Source organism: Schistocerca cancellata, chromosome 1 (genome assembly GCF_023864275.1).
Source record: "Schistocerca cancellata isolate TAMUIC-IGC-003103 chromosome 1, iqSchCanc2.1, whole genome shotgun sequence".
Taxonomy (NCBI): Eukaryota; Metazoa; Arthropoda; class Insecta; order Orthoptera; family Acrididae; genus Schistocerca; species Schistocerca cancellata.
This window is the reverse complement of record NC_064626.1, coordinates 784,630,089-784,657,119: the sequence shown is the minus strand read 5'-3', so window position 1 is coordinate 784,657,119 and position 27,031 is coordinate 784,630,089. Positions and strand designations below refer to the sequence as shown.

The 27,031-nt window shown below is 44.0% G+C and overlaps 1 protein-coding gene across 1 annotated transcript in view; it reads right to left on the bottom strand.

The window, feature by feature from the left end:
- The window catches only part of LOC126103083 (otoferlin-like), a 189,455-nt gene that overhangs the window by 2,015 nt on the left and 160,409 nt on the right, over nucleotides 1-27,031 (bottom strand). Inside the window, exons 11-13 of the mRNA XM_049912329.1 lie at nucleotides 21,659-21,865; nucleotides 11,845-12,000; nucleotides 94-213 (exon numbers count right to left, since the gene is read on the bottom strand). Of these exons, the coding sequence (XP_049768286.1) occupies nucleotides 94-213; nucleotides 11,845-12,000; nucleotides 21,659-21,865 (483 nt within the window). The remainder of the gene's footprint in view (nucleotides 1-93; nucleotides 214-11,844; nucleotides 12,001-21,658; nucleotides 21,866-27,031) is intronic.

Below are 27,031 nucleotides of genomic sequence, written 5' to 3'. Positions count from 1 at the left end.
CAGATACTCACTGATTTTTCGATGTTACATAGGGGTGGTTCGTAATCGAATGAGTGTAATAAGCAGTGACGAATGAGAAATTGCAAGGCGTACCTCTGTCTGCAAAGTGTGTCCTCCAGCGATGGTAACCCTGACAAAAGGGTCGCACAGGCCGGATTCGTCATCTCCGGGGAAGAAGCGGCCGCCATACACGTGTGCCAGTCCCAACAGCGTCTGCAACAGAGACATCACACTAAGTGGATTTGCTAGATAAACTTCTGCGTATTTCTTAAATTTTGAAGTAGTTTGTTTCGCTTTAGCGAAGGAATAAGGGTTGGGTTACTTGGGGGAGGAGACCAGACAGCGAGGTCATCGGTCTCATCGGATTAGGGAAGGACGGGGAAGGAAGTCGGCCGAGCCCTTTCAAAGGAACCATCCCGGCATTTGCCTGGAGCGGTTTAGAGAAATCGCGGAAAACCTAAATCAGGATAGCCGGATGCGGAATTGAACCGTCGTCCTCCCGAATGCGAGTCCAGTGTGCTAACCACTGCGCCACCTCGCTCGGTAAGGGTTGGGTTGTTTGGGGGAGGAGACCAGACAGCGAGGTCATCGGTCTCATCGGATTAGGGAAGGACGGGGAAGGAAGTCGGCCGAGCCCTTTCAAAGGAACCATCCCGGCATTTGCCTGGAGCGGTTTAGAGAAATCGCGGAAAACCTAAATCAGGATAGCCGGATGCGGAATTGAACCGTCGTCCTCCCGAATGCGAGTCCAGTGTGCTAACCACTGCGCCACCTCGCTCGGTAAGGGTTGGGTTGTTTGGGGGAGGAGACCAGACAGCGAGGTCATCGGTCTCATCGGATTAGGGAAGGACGGGGTAAGAAGTCGGCCGTGCCCTTTAAAAGGAACCATCCCGGCATTTGCCTGGAGCGATTTAGGGAAATCACGTAAAACCTAAATCAGGATGGCCGGATGCGGGATTGAACCGTCGTCCTCCCGAATGCGAGTCCAGTGTGCTAGCCACTGCGTAGGAATAAGGAACAAACGACGTAGTGGTTCAGCTAATAAAGAAAGAAATGAAGATAATCTCAACCTGCATTAACGACAGTAACACAAACTGAGAAAAAATCATGAATATAATAATGCGTATTTTCAGAAGAACACTGTTTTGCGCTTTTATGATTTCCCATTAAGTCCAAGTTTCCGGTGAACCATCTTCACTGAAGTGAGTATAGCACGGAACACAGTTCCTTCCATGTACGAACGCCTCTTCTTAGACATATTACATCATATGCACCGGAATAGAAAGCACTGGATAGTACAGACAGAAAATTTTTCTGCTTCCGCATAACCAAAACAACCGAATTTGATCCAGATGTGTTTTCGTCGCCTTCTAGACTTTATCAACGAGAATTTATCGATCCGGTCCTCTCCTGCTGCCGATTTAATTAATACTGCGTTGTTTACATTATGATAGTCTGTAATTCAGGCAGTTTCGTAGTAAATTGAATTCTTCCATTTGCTTTATAAACATAGCAGCTATAATTATATCCAGGTTGTAGACGTGATTTTCATCTTGATACAACCAAAGAGCTGCACACGTTTAGAGAGATTTTTCCGTTTGTTGTTGTTGTTGTGGTCTTCAGTCCTGAGACTGGTTTGATGCAGCTCTCCATGCTACTCTATCCTGTGCAAGCTTCTTCATCTCCCAGTACCTACTGCAACCTACATCCTTCTGAATCTGCTTAGTGTATTCATCTCTTGGTCTCCCCCTACGATTTTTACCCTTCACGCTGCCCTCCAATACTAAATTGGCGATCCCTTGATGCCTCAGAACATGTCCTACCAACCGATCCCTTCTTCTGGTCAAGTTGTGCCACAAACTTCTCTTCTCCCCAATCCTATTCAATACTTCTTCATTAATTATGTGATCTACCCATCTAATCTTCAGCATTTTTTCCGTTTAGGACATTGAAAACAAAGGTTTCATCTAGATTTTTCCACGGAATACTGTCCTCAGCTCTACGCTTCCATCTCATACCTCTAATAATTCACATTCTAGGTATTTTATTATCTCCTGGAATGGAGGATGTTACTTCATTCGCACATCGACCACTGATTTTGGAAATTTCTGGTAAGTTCCTATGGGGCCAAACTGCTGAGGTCATCGGTCCCTAGCCTTACACACTACTTACTCTAAGGACAGCACACACACCCATGCCCAAGGTAGAAATCGAACCTCCGACGGGGGGAGCCGAGCGAACGGTGCAACGACAACTTCCATTTACTTTTCTTTATATCATTACAGTTATAACTACATCTTCCAATCCGTCTGGTCCATTACCCTTTTGTTTTTGCATATCTCCCATAGTATTCCAATTCTGTATTTCTCCATGGCTTGCTCAGTAATCCTTACTTTTGAATGGTTTACCGTTAAAAAAATGGTTCAAATGGCTCTGAGCACTATTGGACTTAACATCTGTGGTCATCAGTCCCCTAGAACTTAGAACTACTTAAACCTAACTAACCTAAGAACATCACACACATCCATGCCCAAGGCAGGATTCGAATCTGCAACCGTAGTAGTCGCGCGGTTCCGGACTGAGCGCCTGAACCGCTAGACCACCGCGGCCGGCTACCGTTAAACGTTGGTGTCTTTTTGACATAAGTCAAAACTGGTAATACACACTGCTTGTATCATTGCCTTCAACTATCTTTCCTGTCCACTTCGATAGCTGCGCTATGAGCGTGCACACGCACTCACCACACACACACACACACACACACACACACACACACACACACACACACACACACAACATACACACAAATATAAACTGAACAGAAATGAACAGCCTTTAGTTTCCAGCACATACTTCGTTAGGTTGGTAACATATACGTAAACAAACTGCACAGGAAAACACATAGAGTGGAGACACAGTAGTTACGACTTTAAATCACAGTTTTCGGCGAAATGTCTACAACTACTGAAGGAAGACTAATAGTGTTCCACAGTAATTAATGCAAACAATTTGTAAATGTGAAGAAAAGGCTTCGTAACAGGAACGCACTTGTGTTTCGTAAGTGAGGCCGGCCGGTGTGGCCGAGCGGTTCTACGCTACGGTCGCAGGTTCGAATCCTGCCTCGGGCATGGATGGTGTGATGCCCTTAAGTTAGTTAGGTTTAAGTAGTTCTAAGTTCTAGGGGACTGATGACCTCAGATGTTAAGTCCGATAGTGCTCAGAGCCATTTGAACCATTTTTTTTTTTTTCTTTTCCTGAGTAAAGTTATTGTGCGACCTCCAAAATGCGACCAGGTGAGAGGAAACGCAGGTGCCAGCCAAAAACGCGAGTAACTGTAAGTAATCACTTATTTACGTATGAAATAAGTCGTGAGATGTTTTATAATCTACAAATCTCGTATATCAAAATAAAACTGTATCATTCTACTTTCCACTGAAGATGCCTTAAAGTAAAAGGGGAAACGCGTCTGGAAGATATTAAATACTTTGTAGCAAGAAAAGGCGGATTTATTTGCAAAACGAATATTACTGTGCTTGCTGCGGATGGTAGCCATGCAAACAAATTTGTTATTCACACGTACTTGCCCAATATCCGGTATTTGAGAATGAGAGAACTTACAGATTTGCAACAAACTTTACACATAATTTCAAACCTTTGCGAAACTTTTACTCGCTGACAATTCCCACAAAAAGAAGAAGGTAAAAAATTTCGTTGCTTACTACATTTCTGCTACTCATGCATTAAAACTGTCACATGAAGAACGACGTTTAAATTTACTAGGTCTTTACGACTAACTCCACTCAAAACATACTTCGCAGACAGTATCCATACGTGCCGCTGAATGTACTAAAACAGTAAATCATTGTAAGACACATAGTTAAGGAGGTACGACGTCATAAACACTGAGCTGCGCGAGAAAGTGCTTCATCATGCATGACGTTTCAATCTACTAACTCTCTCACAACTCATTTCACAGACAGTAGGCACATATACTCCTGGATGTACTTGCAAAATTATGTCACTGCGCAGCACATAAATCAGGACACACGATGTCATAAACACTAAACAGGGAGAAAATGGAAATTCGCTAGACATACAGGAGAAGTATGTGTACAAAAACGAGCAAAATATGTTAAAGATGAGTGAAATACACTGGCGGAAAAAAATCACAACACCAAATGCAGAATAATGAAATTCTTGGCATACACTTGTCTAGGTAACATATTTACGTGATTAGCATTGCATGGTCGGAGTTTAATGTAAGTGCGACATACGTCACTGAAAATGTGAAACTCTGGTACATTAAAAACCGATGTAACCGTTAGAATTTTGAATGTAAGCATGCATTGTGTTTTACAGGTGGCAGGTATCAGTTTTTGGGGATGGAGCTGCATGCCTGATGCACTTAGTCGGTCAGTATAGGGACGCTTAATGTTGGTTGTGAACGACAATGGAGTTGTCGTCGATGATATCCCATATGTGCTCCACCGGGGACTGATCTGGTGATCGAACAGGCCAAGGCAACACGTCGGCACTCTGAGGAGCCTGTTGGGTTACAAAAGCGGTACGGGGACGAGCGTTATCGTATTGGAAAACACCCCTAGAATGCTGTTCACAAATGGCAGCATAACAGGTCGAATCATCACACTGACGTACAAATTTGCAATCACAGTGCATGGGATAACGATGACAGTGCTCCTGCTGTCATATGAAATCGCACCCCAGATTATAACATGGTTCCAGTGTGACCAGCACACAGAAAGGCTGGTTGCAGGTCATCAACTGGGCGCCTCCTAACCGACACGCAGCCATCACTGGTACAGATTCAGAAACAGCTGTCATACAACTTACCTCCATCCGGCTCGCCAGCGAGCTCTCGCGCGAAGCCATTCAAGTCTCGAATGGCGGTGGTTTCGCGTCAGTGGAATGCAGGCTACAAAGCGTTTGGCTCGGAGCTGTCCTCGTAATAACTGACCTGTAACAGTTTGTTGTGCCACTGTAGTGCCAACTGCTGCTCGAATTGCCGTTGCAAATGCAGTACGATGCGCCAGAACGATACGCCGAGCACGATAGTCTTCCCTCACGGTAGTACCATGTGGCAGTCCGGAGCCCGATCTTCTTGCAACCGTACATTCTCGTGAGCGCCCTGCCAGCAGTCATATATATTGGCTACATTCCTGTCAAGTCTATATGCAACATCACAGAAGGAACATCCAGCATCTAGTAGCGCTATTACGCAGACCCATTCAAGCTCAGTGTGGTTTTCATAATAGCGTCTCTGTCGCTTTAAATGCATGCTTGGCTAACATCAACTCACAACGTCCAATCTAAAAGGTAACTAACGGCTCACGACCGTTACACCGTGTATTTAAAGGAATTCCAGTTTGCATGCTCATAGTGGTGCTACTAGCGCCAATCATATGGAACTGGCGCGAAATATGTGTAGACATCATCTTTCAGCTGTAGAAACACGCTTGCCAACTTTCGTTTTGTCGCGCAACTGCTTCTTGGTGCTGCGATTTTTTCGTCTGTGTATATTCGACATGTGCGTATCCCAGTAAAGCCACGAGTAAGAAGCTCCTCATAAATTCCTGGAAGGATTTCGGTCAAATTTGTTAGACAAATTAGTTAAAATACTATAGGGGTACGAATCAATAGCCTCCTACTGAGGTGAGCGTGACAATGTGGAGAGAGAAGGAAGGACGAGGAGATGGACAGACAGCAGGGAAAGGTGAAGACAAGCACAGATAGGACGAGGAGGAGATGGACAGCGATAGGGGAGAAACAGATACAGACGGTGGACAGGGAGATAGACAGAGTAAAAAGGAGGAGATGGACAGAGATTGGGGGAGGAAGAGAATGGCACAGAGATGGGGGAGGAGGAGATGATGAGGCAGATAGGGAGGGGAGAATGGACAGAGAAAGGGAGGGAAGAGAGGGAATGGACAGAGAGTGTGGGGAGGAGACTGACGAAGAGAGGAGGAGAAGATTGATTTAGAGGGAGGAGGAGGGCTTTGAGAGAGAGAAGAGGGAGTAGGAGACGGACTTATAGAAGATTGGTTTAAATAAATATCCGGGCAACATCAGGTTTCTCAGCTAGTTTTTTATATAAATTGATGATCAGTAGGAACTGATTTGTAACAACGCCACAGTGCGACATTCAGATTAATTTATTCATTTCCTCCTGTTCTTCAAGATGTATAAAAAAATTTCCTTGTGACTGTTCCACAATCACGTGAACTGTAAATACATGTCTAAACCAATTTTGAGTTTACTGTGATTCTGTTATACAAATTCTTTGCTTTTAAACTCATCAACAAAAAAGTAACTTCTTTTCTGTATGAAAACAACGTTGTGTGACTGATTTCCAGTGAGAACCGTATTCGAATCTCAGCTGCAGACTGCAGCACACATCCTGGTCGTCCTAAGCTTGAAAGGCACAACCTAATTTTTCGGTCATTGCACGTTTTTGCCAACGCTTAGCAGAAACATGTTAAAGACGCCGTCTACCGGTTGATGGTGACGATAGTTAACAACCGAAACTTGTAATGGCTGAAACGAACATTCGTGAATAATTCGGAAATATAAATGAAACAATATTGTTCCAGAGACCATTTCAAGTCTCAAACATCTACGAGTTATACATATAGATTGAAGCAAGCAATGAAAATTTGTATCAATGTTGGGATTCGAATATGGGTCTCTTGCTCGCTAGGTAGATGCGCTAACCACTACGCCAGCCTGGCGCAGTGGCTTTGCACAACTGCACAGACTACCTGAGCACGCCTCCCTCCTCAATGCCAATTCTCATTCACGCCGCAGCTCACTTGGTAGTATCCCTAAATTCGAGCAGCATTGAAGAGGCTCTCCATCTGTACTGGAACAGCACCTCAGCATCAAACGAAACGGGGATCATACCTGAAACCCAGGTGTTGGTACTCTAATCAAATGAACAACATGGTCGCAGAGACCTTTTCAAGTCTCAGAAATCTCCTTAGTGAGCGGGAGGCTCGAGTTGGAATCCCAGGTTTGTTTAGTGCAAATTTTCATTCATCATTTCAGTCTGCATAAAACATAAGTTTTCCATATTAGGTTCATTGTACTGGCAGGTACTCCATATCAGCGACCTTGAGAGAGGGCAAGTTACTCTCTCACCTATTTTTCGCATAAATAAAATAAAGATTTTGTTACAACCTGATGCACCTTGAGCGAGACTCGAGAAAGTTAAGGGCCTGAGCAGACGTTGATGGAGACTGGTAGAGCACTAAAAACATGAGGTATTTTTGATTCTTAGCTCGTAGAAACAGCTTGTCGGGAGTTGAAAGTAATTGACGACGAGCCAGTCCCTTAGTAAATTTTGCCGGACAGGCCCATACAGGGCAGACAGGACAGCCCCTCATCGAGACAGGACTCCAGCAGAACAATGCGCGCTACCTACCGTGGAGCCAGCAGAAGCTTGGGCTGGGGCGACGGTCTGAAGAATCGCGTGTACACAGTGAGTCATAAAATAGACATTGTGTGCAGAACCACGTGTAATAAAAATTCACATGTTTTCATGTTTGCCGATACTACAAATAGGCTGCTACGGTCGCAGGTTCGAATCCTGCCTCCGGCATGGATGTGTGTGATGTCCTTAGGTTAGTTAGGTTTAAGTAGTTCTAAGTTCTAGGGGACTGATGACCACTGATGTTAAGTCCCATTGTGTTCAGAGCCATTTTGAACTACAAATAGGCCAATGAACCACTTCCATTGGCCGCCTTGGTTGTATAAGAAACACTGGCGTCTTAGAAACATTTAGAGATAGAATCTTTATTACACCTCATAGCTCCAAGGAACAGGCGATTTAGATAATGATCTTTGAGATTGTATCTGTTCGCTTGTTGCCCTGGGAAGTGACATGACTTCGAAGAATCATCCCTTCCCCCTCTGCGAAAACTTAAAAAAGTCAGTAATTGCCGGTTCCTTTGTTTTCCAGAGATGCAGGTTTCTTAACTCTTGCCCTGGTTCGACATGAGACGTCGTGTGGGAGGGCAGATTTAGCGCCTCTAGAGCCCTGTGATTGGCTCAAGATGGGGTGAAGGCGGTGTCGTTCGTGCACTTTTCGGGAAAACGGATTTTTTTTTTTTTTGGAGAGCTGCGAAGCACTCGGGTGCAGGACTTTGGTGTGGTCGAAGCTCTGGCATGTGTGGTTGGTACTTGGGACCTATCCTGAGACTGACTTCATTTGCGAGTTGTTGGGACTGGGGAGCCTGTGGTGTTGTTCTTACTGTACAGACAATGTGACTTCAAACATCTCGGACTACTCGATTGCCGAGGGCACACTTAGTTTACCAGTCTTGACGTTTGGTATCCTTGTGAACTCTGTCGTATAAGCGAGCCATATTGTTACTTAGTACGACCAACGAAAAGGTGTCACACACTGAAAAATCTACCGCGATTTCAGGGCTATGGTAGAGATTAAATTGCGATCCTTCTGCCTGAACGGTAGATCGTGAGATTTTTGCATTTCTTTCGCGGTCGCGATCGATTCACAGGTGGCGCCCCAGCGTCTCACCTCCGCCACACACATCTCGCCAGCTGCATGTTAGATCGCCGCACAGAGTAAACAGGGTAACGTACTGCGGCAGCGGCATTGTCAGGGCGTACAGATCTCAATCGCCACTTGCTCTCAGCTACACGTATGTAGAGAAAAGTCAGTAGATTTGATCAACCAAAGTCTGCTCAGCGTCAGATTAATTCAGATTGCGTTATCAATATTTTTAGGTCCAAAGTACTTGACTCACTCCACTAGTTTAACTATCTGTGCCACCCAGGATCCTTGTGCAGTGTAGTCTTTAATCACCTGTTAGTTGTTTACGGTATTCAATCACTTACTTGTTTAGCATAATTTATGTCTGTTTTGCGAAAATAAATGTTGTTAATACACTAAATTTTGCCTACATTCTCAATCATTTAAACAGGCTCACCAGAGTTACCTTTCAACCTCAGTAGTTATTAGATATCGTGAGAGAGCAGAATGGGGCGCTTTGCAGAACTCACAGACTTAGAGCGTGATCAGGTGACTGGGTGTCACTTGTGTCATACTTCTGTACGCGTGACTTCCACGCTCCTAAACATCCCTAGATCCATTGTTTCCGATGTGATAGTGAAGTGGAAACGTGAAGGAACACATACAGCACAAAAGCGTACAGGCCGACCTCGTCTGTTGACTGACAGAGAACGCTGACAGTTAAAGAGGGTCGTAATGCGTAATAGGCAGACATCTATCCAGACCGTCACACAGGAATTCCAAACTGCAACAGGATTCGCTGCAAGTACTATGACAGTTAGGCGGGATGTGAGAAAACTTGGATTTCATGGTCGAGCGGCTGCTCATAAGCCACACATCACGCCGGTAAGTGCCAAACGATGCCTCACTTGGTGTAAGGAGCGTAAACATTGGACGATTGAACACTGGGAAAACGTTGTGTGGAGTGACGATACACGGTACACAATGTGGCGATCCGATGGCAAGGTGGGGGTATTGCGAATGCCCAATGAACTCCATCTGCCAGCGTGTGTAGCGCCAACAGAAAAATTCGGAGGCGGTGGTGTTATGGGGTGGTAGTGTTTTTCATGGAAGGGGCTTGCACCCCTTTTTTTGCGTGGCACTATCACAGCACAGGCCAACATTGGTGTTTTAAGCACCTTCTTGCTTCCCACTGTCGAAGAGGAATTCGGGGATGGCGATTGCATCTTTCGACACGATCGAGCACCTGTTCATAATGCACGGGCTGTTGCGGAGTGATTACACGACAATAACATCCCTGTAATTGACTGGCCCGACAGAGTCCTGACCTGAATCCTACAGAACGCATTTGGGATGTTTCGGAATGCCGACTTCGTGCCCGGCCTCACCGACCGACATCGATACCTCTCCTCAGTGCAAGTCTTCGTGAACAACGGGCTGCCATTCCCCAAGAAACCTTCCAGCACCTAGCTGAACGTATGCTGGCGAGAGTGGAAGCTGTTATCAAGGCTAATGGTGGGCCAACACCATATTGAATCCCAGCATTACTGATGGTGAGTGCCACGAACTTGTAAGTCGTTTTCAGACAGGTGCTACAGTAGTTTTGGTTACATAGTATACCAAAAGACTGGGAAGTTGCACAGGTCACGCCAATATTCAAGAAAGATAGTAGGAGTAATCAATTAAATTACAGGCCCATATCGTTAACGTCGATATGCAGCAGGGTTTTAGAACATATATTGTGTTCGAACATTATGAGTTACCTTGAAGAAAACGGTGTTTTGACATACAGTCAACATGAGTTTAGAAAACATCGCTCCTGTGAATAACAACTAGCTCTCTATTGGCATGAAGTGTTGAATGATATTGAGAAGGGATTTCAGATCGATTCCGTAGCTCTGGATTTCCGGAAGGCTTTTGACACTGTGCCAAACAAGCGGCTCGTAGCGAAATTGCGTGCTTGTGGAATATCGCCTCAGTTATGTGACTGGGTTTGTGATTTCCTGTCAGAGAGGTGACAGTGCGTAGTAACTGACGGAAAGTCACGAGTGAAACAGACTTGATTTCTGGCGTTCCCCAAGGTAGTGTTACAGGCTCTTTGCTGTTCCTTATCTATATAAATGATTTGGGAGACCATCTGAACAGCCGTCTTCGGATGTTTGCAGATGACGCTGTCGTTTATCGACTAATAAAGTCATCAGAAGATCAAAACAAACTGCAAAACGATTTAGAAAGAAATATCTGAATGGTGCGAAAAGTGGCAGTTGACCCCAAATAACGAAAAGTGTGTGGTCATCCAGATGAGTGCTAAACGGAACAAGTTAAACTTCGGTTACACGATAAATCGGTCTAATCTAAGAGCCTTAAATTAAACTAAATACCTAGGTATTACAATTACAAACAACTTAAATTGGAAGAAACACATAGAAAATGTTGTGGGGAAGGCTAACCAAAGACGGCGTTTTATTGGCAGGACACTTGGAAAATGTAACAGACCTACTAAGGAGACTGCACTACGCTTGTCCGTCCTCTTTTAGAATACTGTCGTGTGGTGTGGGATCCTTACCAGATAGGACTGGCGGAATACATCGAAAAAGTTCAGGAATACATCGAAAAAGTTCAGCACGTTTGGTATTATAGCGAAATATGGGAGAGAGTGTCACAGAAATGGTACAGGAATTAGGGTGGAAATCATTAAAAGAAAGGCGTTTTTCGTTGCGACGGAAATTGTGATCACCAACTTTCTCCTCCGAATGCGAACATATTTTGTTGACACCGACCTACATAGGGAGGAATGACCACCACGATAAAATAAGGGAAGTCAGAGATCGTACGGAAAGATATAGGTGTTCATTCTTTCGGCGCGATACCAGGTTGGATTAATAGAGAATTGCGAAGGTGGTTCGATGAAACCTCCGGCAGGCACTTGAATGTGATTTGCAGAGTATCCATGTAGATGTAGGTGTTGATCGTAGAAATATAAATTTCCGTCCAAAAAACGTTCAAATGTGTGTGAAATCTTATGGGAGTTAACTACTAAGGTCACCAGTCCCTAAGCTTACACACTACTTAACCTAAATTGTCCTAAAGACAGACACACACACCCATGCCCGTGGAGGACTCGAACCTCCGCCGGGACCAGCCGCACAGTCCACGACTGCAGCTCCTTGACCGCTCGGCTAATCGCGCGCGGCTATAAATTTCCTTCATTTGGAAACAGTCGCATTCCTCACAACATAGCTGACAGTGGCTGTAATTGATTTGAGTGTAACTTAGAATGACATATCGCTGCTGAGTCTCGGCGGCCTGAAGTGGACGTTGCAGACGGGGCTGACCTGCTGCTGGGAGCAGGTGACGGTGGCGGGCAGCGGGTGCGCGCCGTCCGTCTGGGGGGAGCAGCCCGGCGGCAGGCTGCGCAGGCAGGCGGCCGCGTCGCGGCTGGCGCCCAGCCACAGCAGCAGCGTCACCGCGCACCACTCGTCTTGCCCGCTCTGCCGGCATCGGTACAGCAGGCGTGTTCCGTCATTTCCTCAACTCTGATTAACCAGTATCGTGACCGTGACGTACGTTACTGCACACAGATTTGAAGCAATTAGTGACAGATCAACATCACGGGTGGAATCTTTACGCCCTTCAACTGTTTCTAATTAGTATGCTATAAATGGATAATTCATTCAGCTATTTTGTTGTTGATATTCAGTTCACACGATCGATTTCGAAACTGAACATTTTCATCTCCGGACGTGATGTGGCAGTCCAGTCAACAGAAACAATGAAGTACACAAAGCGACCAAAACTCAACCACATCGAAGATCATTACATAAAATATGTCAATTTTTGTAGGCGCCAAATATGAACCTCAAACGAAAAGTAACCAAAAATTCACGCATGCCCAATCAAAATCACAGATTTTTTTTATCTGGCTGCGTTTTCAGCCAGTTCACCCGCTTCAGTGTTTCAAGTGACCTGGACTGTCGCGAAAAAGAGGAAGCAAGATTAGTGTTTAACGTGCCGCCAACAACAAGGTCATTAGAGACGAACCACAAGCTAAGATTAAGGCAGGATGGCAAGTCTAATCGGCCGCACTATTATCAGCACGTGTGAGGAAGAATCTGCATAATTTCGAAATCAATCATGCCAGTATTAAAAATACCATCTACGAAACAGCTCACTCGATTATCCAGTAACAATATATTCAGAAAACGATTACTTTAAACACTTCCTCAGAAATACATGTTCACATTTGGTTGGTTGATTGATTGGTTGATTGACTTGATTTGGGGAAGGAAACCAAACAGCGAGGTCATCGGTCCCATGGGAATAGGGAATCGTGGGGAAGGAAGTCGGTCGTGCCCTTCCAAAGGAATCACTCCAACATTTTCCTAAAGCGATTTAGGAAAATCACAAAAAACCTAAATCAAGATGGCCGGACGCAGGTTTCAACTGGCGTCCTCCCGAATGCGAGTCCAGTGTGCTAATCACTGCGCCACCTCGCTCAGTCCACATTTGGCTTCATACAACTGCACCTGAAAGTTACAGTCAAATGAGACAATTAAGAAGTATCAATTTTTACTTACACAGAAATATAACTGAGAATTAGACAGTGTGCCACTAAAGCGTCAACTGAAAAGACAAACTAAAATCGCATGACGCACGGTACCGAGATAGATTTAATATACACAAATTCGACTCTTCTTGTTTGCTACATGTCGAGTAATAACTTTAGTCAGAACTCAACGTGATCTGCGGAGTAAATTTGATTCGATGGTGTTTTAAATTAGTCGTGTTGGCGACTTCTCATTCAAACGCACAAACCTGAAAAGCATTCTTCAATTAATAGTCTTTGTCTCTGGAGAATTGTTGTGACCAGAAAGTTATCCATTGCTGATGAAAGGCCAAAAGCAGGGTGCTTCTTGATTTTGTAAAGTTTAAGAAATGGGCATACGGATTCAAACGAGATCGCAATTTATTTGAAGAGGATCCACGTCAATAATATTCCAATGATGTAGCCACAGATAAAAAACGTTGATAAGATCTGCAATATTAAGTAAGGCTGTGTTTCATTAAAATGTATGAAGCAACTGCCGTCAAACGATAAAGACTGTATTACATTAAACGTAAATAATTCATTATGTGAGAGTCACTATGTGATCAAAAGTATCCGGACACCAGGCTGAAAATAACTTACCAGTCCGTGGCGCCCTCCGTCAGTGACGCTCTAATTCAATATGGTGTTGGCCCACCCTTAGTCTTGATGACAGCTTCCACTCTCCACGTTTAATCAGGTGCTGGAAGGTTTCATGGCGAATGGCAGCCCATTCTTCGCGAGTGCTGCACTGAGGAGAGCTATCGATGCTGGTCGGTGAAGCCTGGCACGAAGTCGGCGTTCCAAAACATCCCAAAAGTATTCTATAGGATGCAGGTCAGAACTCTGTACAGGCCAGTCCATTACAGAGATCTTATTGTCCTGTAACCACTACGCCACAGGCTGTGCATTATGAACAGGCCTCGATCGTGTCGAAAGATGCAATCGCCATCCCCATGTTGCTCTTCAACGGTGGGAAGCAAGAAGGTGCTTAAAACACCATTGTAGGCCTGTTCTGTGATAGTGCCACGCAAAACAACCAGGGGTGCGATCCCCCTCAATGAAAAACACGACCACACCATAACACCAAGGTCTCCGAATTCTACTGTTGGCACTACACAAGCTGGCAATGACGTCCACCGGGCATTCGCATTACCCACACCCTGCCTTCGGATCGTAACATTGTGTTCCGTGTTTCGTCACTCCAGACAACGTTTTTCCACTGTTCAATCGTCCAATGTTTAAGCTTCTTACACCAAGCGAGGAGTCGTTTGGCATTTACTGGCGTGACGTGTGGCTTACGAGCAGCTGCTCGACCATGAAATCCAAGTTTTCTCACCTCCCGCCTAACTGTCATAGTACTTGCAGTGGATCCTGATGCAGTTTGGAATTCCTGTGTGATGGTCTGGATAGACGTTTGCCTATTACACATTACGACCCTCTTTAACTGTCGGCGGTATCTGTCACGTCAACAGACGAGGTCGGCCTGTACGCTTTTGTGCTGTACGTGTCCCTTAACGTGTCCTTCACGTTTCCACTTTACTGTCACATTGGAAACAGTGGACCTAGGGATGTTTAGGAGTGTGGAAATCACGCGTATAGGCGTATGACACAAGTGACTCCCAGTCGCCTGACCACTTTCGAAGGCGGTGAGTTCTGCAGAGCGCCCCATTCTGCTCTCTCATGTTGTCTAATGACTATTGAGGTAGCTGATACGGAGTACTTGGCAGTAGGTTGCATCACAATGAACCTAATATGAAACACGTATGTTTTTGGGGGTGTCCGGATACTTTTGATCACATAGTGTATCTCCTCGCATGCGAATGAAAAGAAAATGCAAAAACGAATTTTTCTGCAATAAATGTGCTTATTAAACAGAATTTGTTACTATAGTTGACACGAGAGTCCGTCACTCTAAGCCAGAAACAAAACACATTTAAATCAGTCAGTGGAAGTCAGTGGCCTTGCAACAAGAAAAGCGATGTAGATTTCAGTTTGGGAAACAGAGATATAAAGACACTCACATTATTAATTACTGGGAAAATACAGAACAATTGCAGGGAAATACTATGCAACTTCTTTAGCCAACTTTACCAAAAAATACGCAAAATTAGGTCTATATTAAACGCCAAAGAATAATCATCTTCCATCAGCACAATTTTCCGTGGCTGGAAACTGTTGTAAGGCCAGTGAAGAAGTAAGAGCGATCATAATTGGTTGTTTTGTAGGTCATCTAGAATGATTTCGTATGGCTAAGAGTACCGAGGCAATTCTTTCTGTTGCTTACCACTTTGGCAGTTTGTGTGAGTATTGGGGTAAGCAGGTTTTGGGCTATTTTGTTTGTGCAGGTTGCATAAATTCAGGGACAAGTGTACATCAGTGGTAAATTATGGTCACCCTCTTAACCTATAGTTCTACTAATTGACTTATGACCCCCTGGGGATCATAAACCAATTAGCATAACAATAGGTTAAGGAGAGGGGGAGGGGTAATTTAGCCCTGAATGTATGCTTGCTCCTGAATGTATAAAACCCACACAAACAAAATGACCCAAAACCCACCTTATTCCAATACTTGTGTGTCCCTAACCAGCCATAGCTACCCAACTGCGAAATGGGAACTTTTAATACAGATTTTGGTAAATTTTCATATCGTTAAGGGGTGAAAGCTAGGTTATAAGCAGACTGACAAAATTCGTAGTTTGACCATGATTCAACCCCACTACCTTTTTTCCCATTAGAGCTCCAGGCTATACAGTAGAGTGTGTAGGATAGCACTTCAGTAAAAACGCTCACTTGAGGAATGTTGAGGGAAGTGCACTGGTCTTAAAAAGGACTACGTTAAAAAAAGTTAGTCCATCTTTGACATAAAACTTCAACACTACCCCCTCTAATCGCGTAAGTGTATTTGTGATGGCTGTCGATGTTGTGTTCGCGTGGGATTAGCCGAGCGGTCTAAGGCGCTGCAGTCATGAACTGTGCGGCTGGTCCTGGCGGAGGTTCGAGTCCTCCCTCGAGCATGGGTGTGTGTGTTTGTCCTTAGTATAATTTAGTTTAAGTAGCGAGTAAGCTTAGGGACTAATGACTTTAGCAGTTAAGTCCCATAAGATTTCACACACATTTTTTTGATGTTGCGTTCACCACAGTGTGGTCACACTTAAAAAGTGAATATTAAATTAGCCATGCCACTGACAACCTGCAACTGGGAGTAAAATGTGGGTTAATTCTCCAATTTCTGACAATACTCCACTGTAACTTGATCAAGATCAGTACTTGGGGTCTAATCCTCGGAAGAGCACAATAATTGGGTGCTGATAATATGTTTATTTTAAATACAACTCTCAAAATGAAGAAGTTCGACTTAGAACGTTAACTCCTATTCATTAATCTAAATTCGATATTGGTAAAACGTCTAGACGTCACTCGAAATCATGTCCCCATTTATACAACAGAAACACTAAGTGGTTGATACTGATTAGCACCAGAGTTAAGAAAGCCTCCTCCCTGACTGGCACTGACAGTAAAGGGCTCTGCAATCAAACAAATGGAACTTAACACATTTATTGTCACATCTTCCCTATTTGCCGACCCGCAGTGCGTATATCATCGAATTCAATGCTATGAAGAACAATTCTGCAGCGGTGATCTGCTCGTTGCTGCCAGCTGTCGTGCAGACGAAGTGTGTTGTGAGCCGAAAATTCTGGATACAAAGAGGACATGAAACAACGTCCGCAAACTCCTAAGTCCGAAGGTACTTCTGTACAATGTCAGACATGTATCAAAGATATTGCTTGCTCATGAGCCAAGAACAGAGACTTGACTCCGATGTTCATTCATAAAGAAGCATTTCATAATGCCTCAGTCTCCGCAAAGAAGCACAGGTTCGTATCTCTCACAGAGACACGAATGTTGTTGTTCCTAGTGGCGAAACTAATGGTGAAGTTGTTCACTGACGCTCTGCCAGTAATGTCTCAAAACGCTGTCCAGCGAAGTGGTCCTACCGACACCCGTCAGAGTCCCCCAAATCGCTCTCTGGCCAAATGTGTCGTACAGACACCCGCCAGAGACTCGCGTTACCGCGAAGAGCCTAGACAGGGCAAACCTTGCCTTGTTAGCGTGAACTCTCCTTGCGACCAATCATCGCCCGCCTAATAAACGGAATACCTCCCACTCTAAGCGTCACGGAGCTGTCAGGCAAACATCTTCAGCTCATACTCAATGCAGTAGAGACTTCTAGAACCAATTGTAACGCCTTCTGCTTGCTCATAAGCCAGGAGCGGGGACTTGAATCAGAAGTGCATTCATAAAGAAGAATTTCGTAATGCCTGTATCTACAATTCAGCCAACCAGATATGTTTCTGGGTCTTTTGGCGGGAAACTCCTGGCGTCTAGCGTGAGAGCTTCTACGAGCGTTAGCCCACATCAGCGTCAGGCATTCCACGTGTATTCCTCATGCCAAAAAAGACTGGCCGTGGTGCTTGTAAGATGCTATCTCTACGATCTCATGCTTTCAGCATCATCTCACCCCCATCACCTAAGCGACTACAGGTCCGTCGAAAGAAGTCCTTTTTCTTCGACCTCACGATGGGACAGCCATAAAATATCCTCCCTTCAGCCCTCGTTCCATGTCGATCATCATGTGGACTGTGAAGGCCTACGTTTGCCCTGCTGTCAGAACTAGTGAGAAATTACATTCAAAGCACGCACTTCTACAGATAAGTTAATATGAGGCTACCCAGTATCTGCCAACAAATACTAATAATTCGATAACCCCCCCCCCCCCCATAAAGAATGCGATTCCATTCAAAATATATGAAATATTAATTGTCAAAATTATTCAAGTATGGTGGCAAAATGTTGCTGCCTTACAAAACCACGGCTTTATGTTATCACACCTAGTCCCTTTGTCCTCACAGAGTGAGACCTATTCATACATATCCACCTCACTGGAAGGAGAACGTACCAATAACCAGTCTCCTATAATACCTACGCCGGACTAGGCTGCCCTCGTGATGACTGGGTGTTGTGTGCTGTCCTTAGGTTATTTGGGTTTAAGTAATTCTAAGTTCTAGGGGACTGATGACCATAGATGTTAAGTCCCATAGTGCTCAGAGCCATTTGACTAGGCTACCTGTCAAACTGGAACACACCTTCAACACGACATGACAGTTTCGGTTCTGTATAACACAGGAACTTCCGATTTAGACAGCAATCGATTTCATGTTCAAAGTGTAGCAATTACTTAAAAACTACATACAATATTTTGAAGAGTGAAACGCCGTCAAATTCGTCTCTTTCAAAACTACGAAGCTAGCAGAGAAATTACTATACTTCCATTTGAAGAAGCAAATATGATACCGATATATCTGTAACTAATAGGGCTATGGAAAGAGACTATACGTCATTTAATGAGTGCCTTCGGATGGTTCCTTTGATTGAAAACAGATCAATTGAAGTACCTGCGTATTAACGAATATTGCCGTTTCATTCGTTAGCTTACTGACCATAGGTTTCAAAACACAAAACGAACGAAGTTATTTATAGGCAACAAGAGTTTGTTGCTCCCTCTAACAGCTTTTTAAGGCGAGAGGTGATTCGTGACTGAAGCAGCTTTGTGATTTATATCACATTTCCCAAAGTTTTTCAGTGATGCATTCTAAATAGGAGACAGCTACCAAGAAACTATAGTAGAATTCATGCATTTTAGACAGCCTCGAATAGCTTCGAATTGTGAATGACTGGTTTTGAACTTATAGATACGCGAAAAACTGTGTTATATTTGTGTAATCATGGAATTTTCGTTAATTTGTTTGCTTTGATGACAATATAAAAAAGAATACAACTGTACATTTTAAATGCGAAAGCAGTTTTTGGTCCAAATGAGATTGTTTACAAACAGTTTCCGAGTTTTATGTACCTTTGAACCACATAGCAATCGTCTATAGAGTCCATTAGTTGAGTGTACGTGAGTTCACCTACTGGAATTGCGCTCCTTTGTGATGTGTTGATCAACTTTTCTCGCTTTTACGTTATGCCAGATTTTCGTCTCGAAATGCCGAGACAGGTGGTGGAGTGGTTAGCACACTGGACTTGCATTCAGGAGGACGACGGTTCAAATCCGCGTCCGGCCATCCTGATTTAGGTTTTCCGTGATTTCCCTAAATCGCTACAGGCAAACGCCGAGACGGTTCCTTTGTAAGGCCACGGCTGCCTTCCTTCCTCATCCTTACCTAACCCAATAGGATCGATGACCTCGCCAACCAACCAAACAACAAAAACTAAACCTCGGTATGATTAAGAAGAGATCACGTTCTCTGTTCCTCATCTGAACATTTACAGCTTCCATTAAGCCACATTTCTCGTCACTTCCCCGTTAATCACCTCTACGACGTCCTGTCTAAACATGGCAGCTGTGCAACATTGTTGCCAAGTTTCGTAAATGAAACATAATTTGATCATACAATGTAAGCTTTCACGGCCGGTATTGTCTTCACTTAAAACTTCCGGGCTGATAGGCCGCTTTACCTCCGAGGATGTCTCCCGCGGTAGGAGACGAAACGTCAGGAGAGTGTTTTATACTTCGACCACGGCCTATCAGCCCGGAAGTTTTAAGTGAAGAAACATAATTTGTCCACAACTTTTAGTTGTAATCAGATAACTGTCTTTTTCAGGATATTCTCTTCCATTTAAGCAATCTGACTAGCCTTCATCGATATTTACTAAGTTCCAGCCTGCGGGTGCCTCCTGCTAGTACCACAGAATCCATAGAAATCCTCTTGTAATAATGGGGACGTAAAAGTCCTGATAAAAAGGTTGTAATAGAAACATTATTCTTACAAAAAGCGCTATTGTTGACACTGGTTTGGTAGAAGAGCTACGACGACTAAAAACTTTGTTCCAGCAAGGCATTAGGGTCTATGTATTTACCGTCGAGTGTGTGTTTGATTGAAGAATTCAGTGTTTGCTTCCAAGGTACTTAAATCAAATAGGCGTGCCGTAGGCTCAATGACCTAGAAGCGATATCTGTGGAGAGGCTAGAATAACTTACGGTTCCAGAAGATGATGAGGATGATGATGTTTTGGTTTGTGGGGCGCTCAATTGCACGGTCATCAGCGCCCGTACAAAGTCCCAATTTTTCCACAATCCTTTTTTTTTTTTTTTTTACAGTCACGAATGATGAGGAAATGATGAGGACAACGCAACTACCTAGCCCGCGATCAGAGGAAATCCCCAGGCATCCGGGAATCGAACCCGAGACCCCGAGATCCAGAGGTAGCAACGCTAGCCACTAGACCACGAGCTGCGGACGATTCCTGAAGAGGGGCAGCATCCATTTTAGTAGAGGAGGGGCAACAGTCTGGATGATTGACTGATTTGACAACAAACAAGCGGAAAGTAAACCGTTGTTGTACTCACCGTGGACATGCAGCTTCATTGTGTGGCTGACACTGAGGTCACAAAGTCACGGGATAGCACTATGCATATGTACAGATGGCAGTAGTGTTGCATACACGAGGTATAAAAGGGCAGTGCATTGGCGGATCTGTCATTTGTATTCGTGTCATTCATGTGAAAAGGTTTCCGACGTGATTATTGTCGCACGACGGGAATGAACAGACTTTGAACACGGAATGGTAGTTGGAGCTCTGCGCATTCCATTTCGGAAATCGTGAGGGAATTTAGTGTACTGAGATCCATAGTATCAAGTGTGTGCCGGGAACACGAAATATCAGGTACTATCTCTCGCCACAAACAACGCAGTGGTCGACAGCCTTCGCTAAACGAGAGCGGTTACGTTTACGTTGAGTTGTCAGTACTAACAGACAAGCAACACTGGACGAAATAACGGCAGAAATCGATGTGGGACGTACGAAGAACGTATCCGTTACGACAGTGCCGCGAAATCTGGCATTAATGGGCTATGGCTGCAGACGATCGAGGAGAGTGGGTTTGCTAACTCACAATAATGCCTGTAGTGCCTCTTTTGGGCTCGTGATAATATCGGTTGGACCCTAGACGACTGGGAAACCATGGCCTGGTCAGATGAGTCCCGATTTTAGATTATAAGAGGTGATGGTAGGGTAGAGTTCGAGTGTGGCGCAGACCCCACGAAGTTATGGACCCAAGTTGACAACAAGGCACCGTACAACCTGTTGGTGGCTCCGTAACGGTGTAGGCTGTGTTTACATGAAATGGACTGGATGCTGTGGTCCAACTGAAGCGATCGTTGTTTGTAAATGGTTATGTTCGGCTACTTGGAGACCGTCTGCAGGACTTATGAGTTCATGCCACATTGAGCTGGTGCACTATGCCGGGAAATAGGAGGTCCGATACGATATTACGAGGTATCCGATGACTTTTGGCACCTCAGTGTAATCTGCATCAAGGAATCGTCAATTTCGTAATGGAGGAAAGTGTGTGGGGTAAAAATTGTAGAGAGGCACCAAGACTTGACTCGAAAAAAATTTAATATATAAATTTCCGTAATTATGAAAAGACTTGCAGAATATATTCTAGTCGTCGGACTGAAGACCATAGATATCTGTGTTGTAATAGAGCAATACTAAAGGCGAGTCAAGGCAGGCGACAGACTTTATCTTGGCATTTGTTGCTACCTTCAGTATGACTGTGGAGACTTTGCCACACATGGAGCCACGGAGGCCCGGCTCTTCCGTGTAGCAGAGGTCGCGCGCCTTCAGGCGGGCGTATCCCACGCTGCCGCCGGTCGCCAGCACCAGCCGCACCACCACGTCTGGCAGGGCAGGCTGCGGCTGTGGAAGTCCATCCAGGCCTCATTAGAAAGTAAACTGCCAATCTACGTCACTAAGACACTGTGTTCTCTAATAGTGATCTGGTTCTACATCTACATCTACATTTATACTCAGCAAGCCACCCAACGGTGTGGTTCAAATGGTTCAAATGGCTCTGAGCACTATGGGACTTAACAGCTATGGTCATCAGTCCCCTAGAACTTAGAACTACTTAAACCTAACTAACCTAAGGACATCACACAACACCCAGTCATCACGAGGCAGAGAAAATCCCTGACCCCGCCGGGAATCGAACCCGGGAACCCGGGCGTGGGAAGCGAGAACGCTACCGCCCAGCGGTGTGTGGCGGAGGGCACTGTACCTGCCACTGTCATTTGTCTATGTTAAGGGTCAGTTGCCATTCCCTGCACCAAGTGCCTATCTGCTCAGATCTTCCTGCATTTCGCTGCATTTTCCTGTTCCAGTCGCGTATGGTTCGCGAGAAGAAACGCTGCCGGAAAGCCTCCGTGCGCGATCGAATCTCTCTAATTTTACATTCGTGATCTCCTCGGGAGGTATAAGTAGGAGGAAGAAATATAATCGAAACCTCATCCAGAAACGCACCCTCTCGAAACCTGGCGAGCAAGCTACACCGTGATGCAGAGCGCCTCTCTTGCAGAGTCTGCCACTTGAGTTTGCTAAACATCTCCGTAACGCTATCAAGCTTACCAAATAACCCTGTGAGGAAACGCGCCGCTCTTCTTTGGATCTTCTCTATCTCCTCTGTCAACCCGACCTGGTACGGATCCCACACTGATGAGCAATATTCAAGTATAGGTCGAACGAGTGTTTTGTAAGCCACCTCCTTTGTTGATGGACTACATTTTCTAAGGACTCTCCCAATGCATCTCAACCTGGCACCCACCTTACCAGCAATTAATTTTATATGATCATTCCACTTCAAATCGTTCCGTACGCATACTCCCAGATATTTAACAGAAGTAACTGCTACCAGTGTTTGTTCTCCTATCATATAATCATACAATAAAGGATCCTTCTTCCTATGTATTCGCAATAGATTACATTTGTCTATGTTAAGGGTCAGTTGCCACTCCCTGCACCAAGTGCCTATCTGCTCAGATCTTCCTGCATTTCGCTGCAATTTTCTAATGCTGCAATCTCTCTGTACACTACAGCATCATCCGCGAAAAGATGCATGGAACTTCCGACACTATCTACTAGGTCCCTGAGACAAGAGCTTTACTGACTTCGACACGGTATTGCCAACTGCAAAATAACTGTCTTTTAACGATTCTAATCTGCATCATGTCTTCTAGGATCTGATGAGTAAGTCTTACTTGTGTATGATACCAAAAGATTTTTAATGGCCTAGAATCCCATCTGCGACAGAAAAATAATTTCAGTGCTACCCAGACGACTAGAACCAAACGTAGTTAGCGAACTATACCGTAAGAAAAATTCACAGTATGTCATGTTCCACGAACTTTTACGTGTGACATGAAAATGAAACTGGTGATGAACTTTCATGCTAAATTTTTAATTCGTTGTGTTTCATGCCTGACAGATTTATCGCAATCTTTCGTAAACGTGAACTGCTAGAAATTGAGTCGCAAACGGAACTGAAATTAAATAATAATGCTACATGGATTATGCCCGATAACAACACGATACTTAAGTTGTTTGCTTTGTTGTTACTATCGTCATTTAACGGAAATGACCAGAGATCTGAAGTTTTCTAAGAGGCTGAGTCTTAGATTATGTGACTCTGGAGCCTTTCATCGGTTTTAAGTTTTTGAAATCCACTGGGAAATCACTTCGCAACAGTGCCTCAACTTTCGCCTGTTGTGGATGGACACTGTTCATCATTTGTGAGTCGCAGTAGTAATGAAATAAGATGAAGTAACATATTTTGTATTAAGCAGTTCGTGCAAGGCAATGCACGATACCAATATATTTCAAAAACTCGCATGCGGAAACGCAATTTTTCAGGCGGTCATATCTCCGGTTCTATTAACACAGAGATAAGGGATCAAGTGTTTAGGGTAGACCTTGGCCTGGCGATCCATTTAGAAAGAACGGGACTACACTATAGAGTCAGAAGCACCATTTTTTCCGAGGAAATTTCGAAAAATAACAATTTTTGGATACGAAAACTATCAGTTGTGAGGATGGCCACTTCTATAAGTCATATTCATGGCAAATCGTTGAAATTTTTATCATATGTTCTCAAGATAATGTTCTCCGGGTACCTTGAAACGTGTTTCAACATCATCATTCGTTACCAGGATCCAGAGGTTCAAAGTTACTGTACTTACGCAATTAAAATATGCACGTAATATCCACCTGGGGCGAAAATATAGTTTCAACTGACGTAGTAAACACATGACAAAGATTCTAGGTTCATCAAAGGGATCTGAAGTCATCAGAATATGTTTCCAGTCAGCATTTTTTCACCAACAAAATTTAATGACGTACTGTCTATGTGTACGGCCAAAGTGGTACTGCAGTGATAAAAACGGACTAAAGAGAGTAATAACGGGCTGAAAAGAATCTTCACATGCCTGAAAAGAACTGAAAATGGCTGATAAAAATTATGTAAAACTGGAAAGTTGGCACTTCAATAAAACGTTTCGAATAATATTTTCGCTCTGTTAAGACACAAATCATAAGCCAGGCGTTTTCAGTGATCAGTGATCGATGATCAAGTCATCATCATCATTTAAGACTGATTATGCCTTTCAGCGTTCAGTCTGGAGCATAGCCCCCCTTATACAGTTCCTTCATGATCCCCTATTCAGTGCTAACATTGGTGCCTCTTCTGATGTTAAACCTATTACTTCAAAATCATTCTTAACCGAATCCAGGTACCTTCTCCTCGGTCTGCCCCGACTCCTCCTACCCTCTACTGCTGAATCCATGAGTCTCTTGGGTAATCTTGCTTCTCCCATGCGTGTAACATGACCCCACCATCTAAGCCTGTTCGCCCTGACTGCTACATCTATAGAGTTCATTCCCAGTTTTTCTTTGATTTCCTCATTGTGGAAACCCTCCTGCCATTGTTCCCATCTACTAGTACCTGCAATCATCCTAGCTACTTTCATATCCGTAACCTCAACCTTGTTGATAAGGTAACCTGAATCCACCCAGCTTTCGCTCCCATACAACAAAGTTGGTCGAAAGATTGAACGGTGCACAGATAACTTAGTCTTGGTACTGACTTCCTTCTTGCAGAAGAGAGTAGATCGTAGCTGAGCGCTCACTGCGTTAGCTTTGCCACACCTCGCTTCCAGTTCTTTCACTATGTTGCCATCCTGTGAGAATATGCATCCTAAGTACTTGAAACCGTCCACCTGTTCTAACTTTGTTCCTCCTATTTGGCACTCAATCCGTTTATATTTCTTTCCCACTGACATTACTTTCTCTTTGGAGATGCTAATCTTCATACCATAGTCCTTACATTTCTGATCTAGCTCTGAAATATTACTTTGCAAACTTTCAATCGAATCTGCCATCACAACTAAGTCATCCGCATATGCAAGACTGCTTATTTTGTGTTCACATATCTTAATCTCACCCAGCCAGTCTATTGTTTTCAACATATGATCCATAAATAATATGAACAACAGTGGAGACAGGTTGCAGCCTTGTCTTACCCCTGAAACTACTCTGAACCATGAACTCAATTTACCGTCACCTCTAACTGCTGCCTGACTATCCATGTAAAGACCTTTAATTGCTTGCAAAAGTTTGCCTCCTATTCCATAATCTTGTAGAACGGACAATAACTTCCTCCTAGGAACCCGGTCATATGCCTTTTCTAGATCTATAAAGCATAGATACAATTCCCTGTTCCACTCATAACACTTCTCCATTATTTGCCGTAAGCTAAAGATTTGGTCCTGACAACCTCTAAGAGGCCTAAACCCACACTGATTTTCGTCCAGTTGGTCCTCAACTAATACTCGCACTTTCCTTTCAACAATACCTGAGAAGATTTTACCCACAACGCTGATTAAAGAGATACCTCTGTAGTTGTTACAATCTTTTCTGTTTCCATGTTTAAAGATTGGTGTGATTACTGCTTTTGTCCAGTCTGATGGAACCTGTCCCGACTCCCAGGCCATTTCAATTATCCTGTGTAGCCATTTAAGACCTGAAATTCCACTTTATTTGATGAGTTCCGACTTAATTTCATCCACCCCAGCCGCTTTATTGCACTGCAATCTATTGACCATTTTTTCCACTTCCTCAAATGTGATCCTATTTCCATCATCATTCCTATCCCATTCTACCTCGAAATCTGAAACATTACTGATCGCATTTTCACCTACATTGAGCAACTCTTCAAAATATTCCCTCCACCTACCCAAGGCATCCACAGGATTCATCAGCAGTTTTCCTGACCTGTCCAAAATACTTGTCATTTTCTTCTTACCTCCCTTTCGAAGACTGCTAATTACACTCCAGAAAGGTTTTCCAGCAGCTTGACCCATAGTCTCCAACCTGTTTCCAAAGTCTTCCCACGATTTCTTCTTGGATGCTGCAATTATCTGTTTGGCTTTGTTCCTTTTTTCAACATAACTTTCTCTGTCTACCTGGGTTCTGGTATGTAGCCATTTTTGATACGCCTTCTTTTTCCTTTTACAGGCTGCCTTGACTGTATCATTCCACCAAGCTGTTTGCTTCATCCTACTTTTACACACTACTGTTCCAAGACATTCTTTAGCCACTTCTAGTACTGTGTCCCTGTACCTTGTATATTCCTTTTCCAATGACTGTAATTGACTACATTCAACTAACTGGTACCTTTCTGAGATCGCTGATATATACTTGTGCCTGATTTCCTTATCCTGAAGTTTCTCCACTCTTATCTTCCTACATATGGACCTGACCTCCTGCACTTTCGGCCTCACAATCCCAATTTCACTGCAGATTAAATAATGATCAGTGTCATCAAAGAATCCCCTGAATACACGTGTGTCCCTCACAGCCTTCCTGAATTCCTGATCTGTTATTATATAGTCAATGACAGATCTGGTTCCCCTGCCTTCCCAAGTATACCGGTGAATGTTCTTATGTTTAAAAAAGGAGTTTGTGATTACTAAGCCCATACTGGCACAGAAATCCAAGAGTTGTTTCCCGTTCCTGTTGGCCTCCATATCCTCT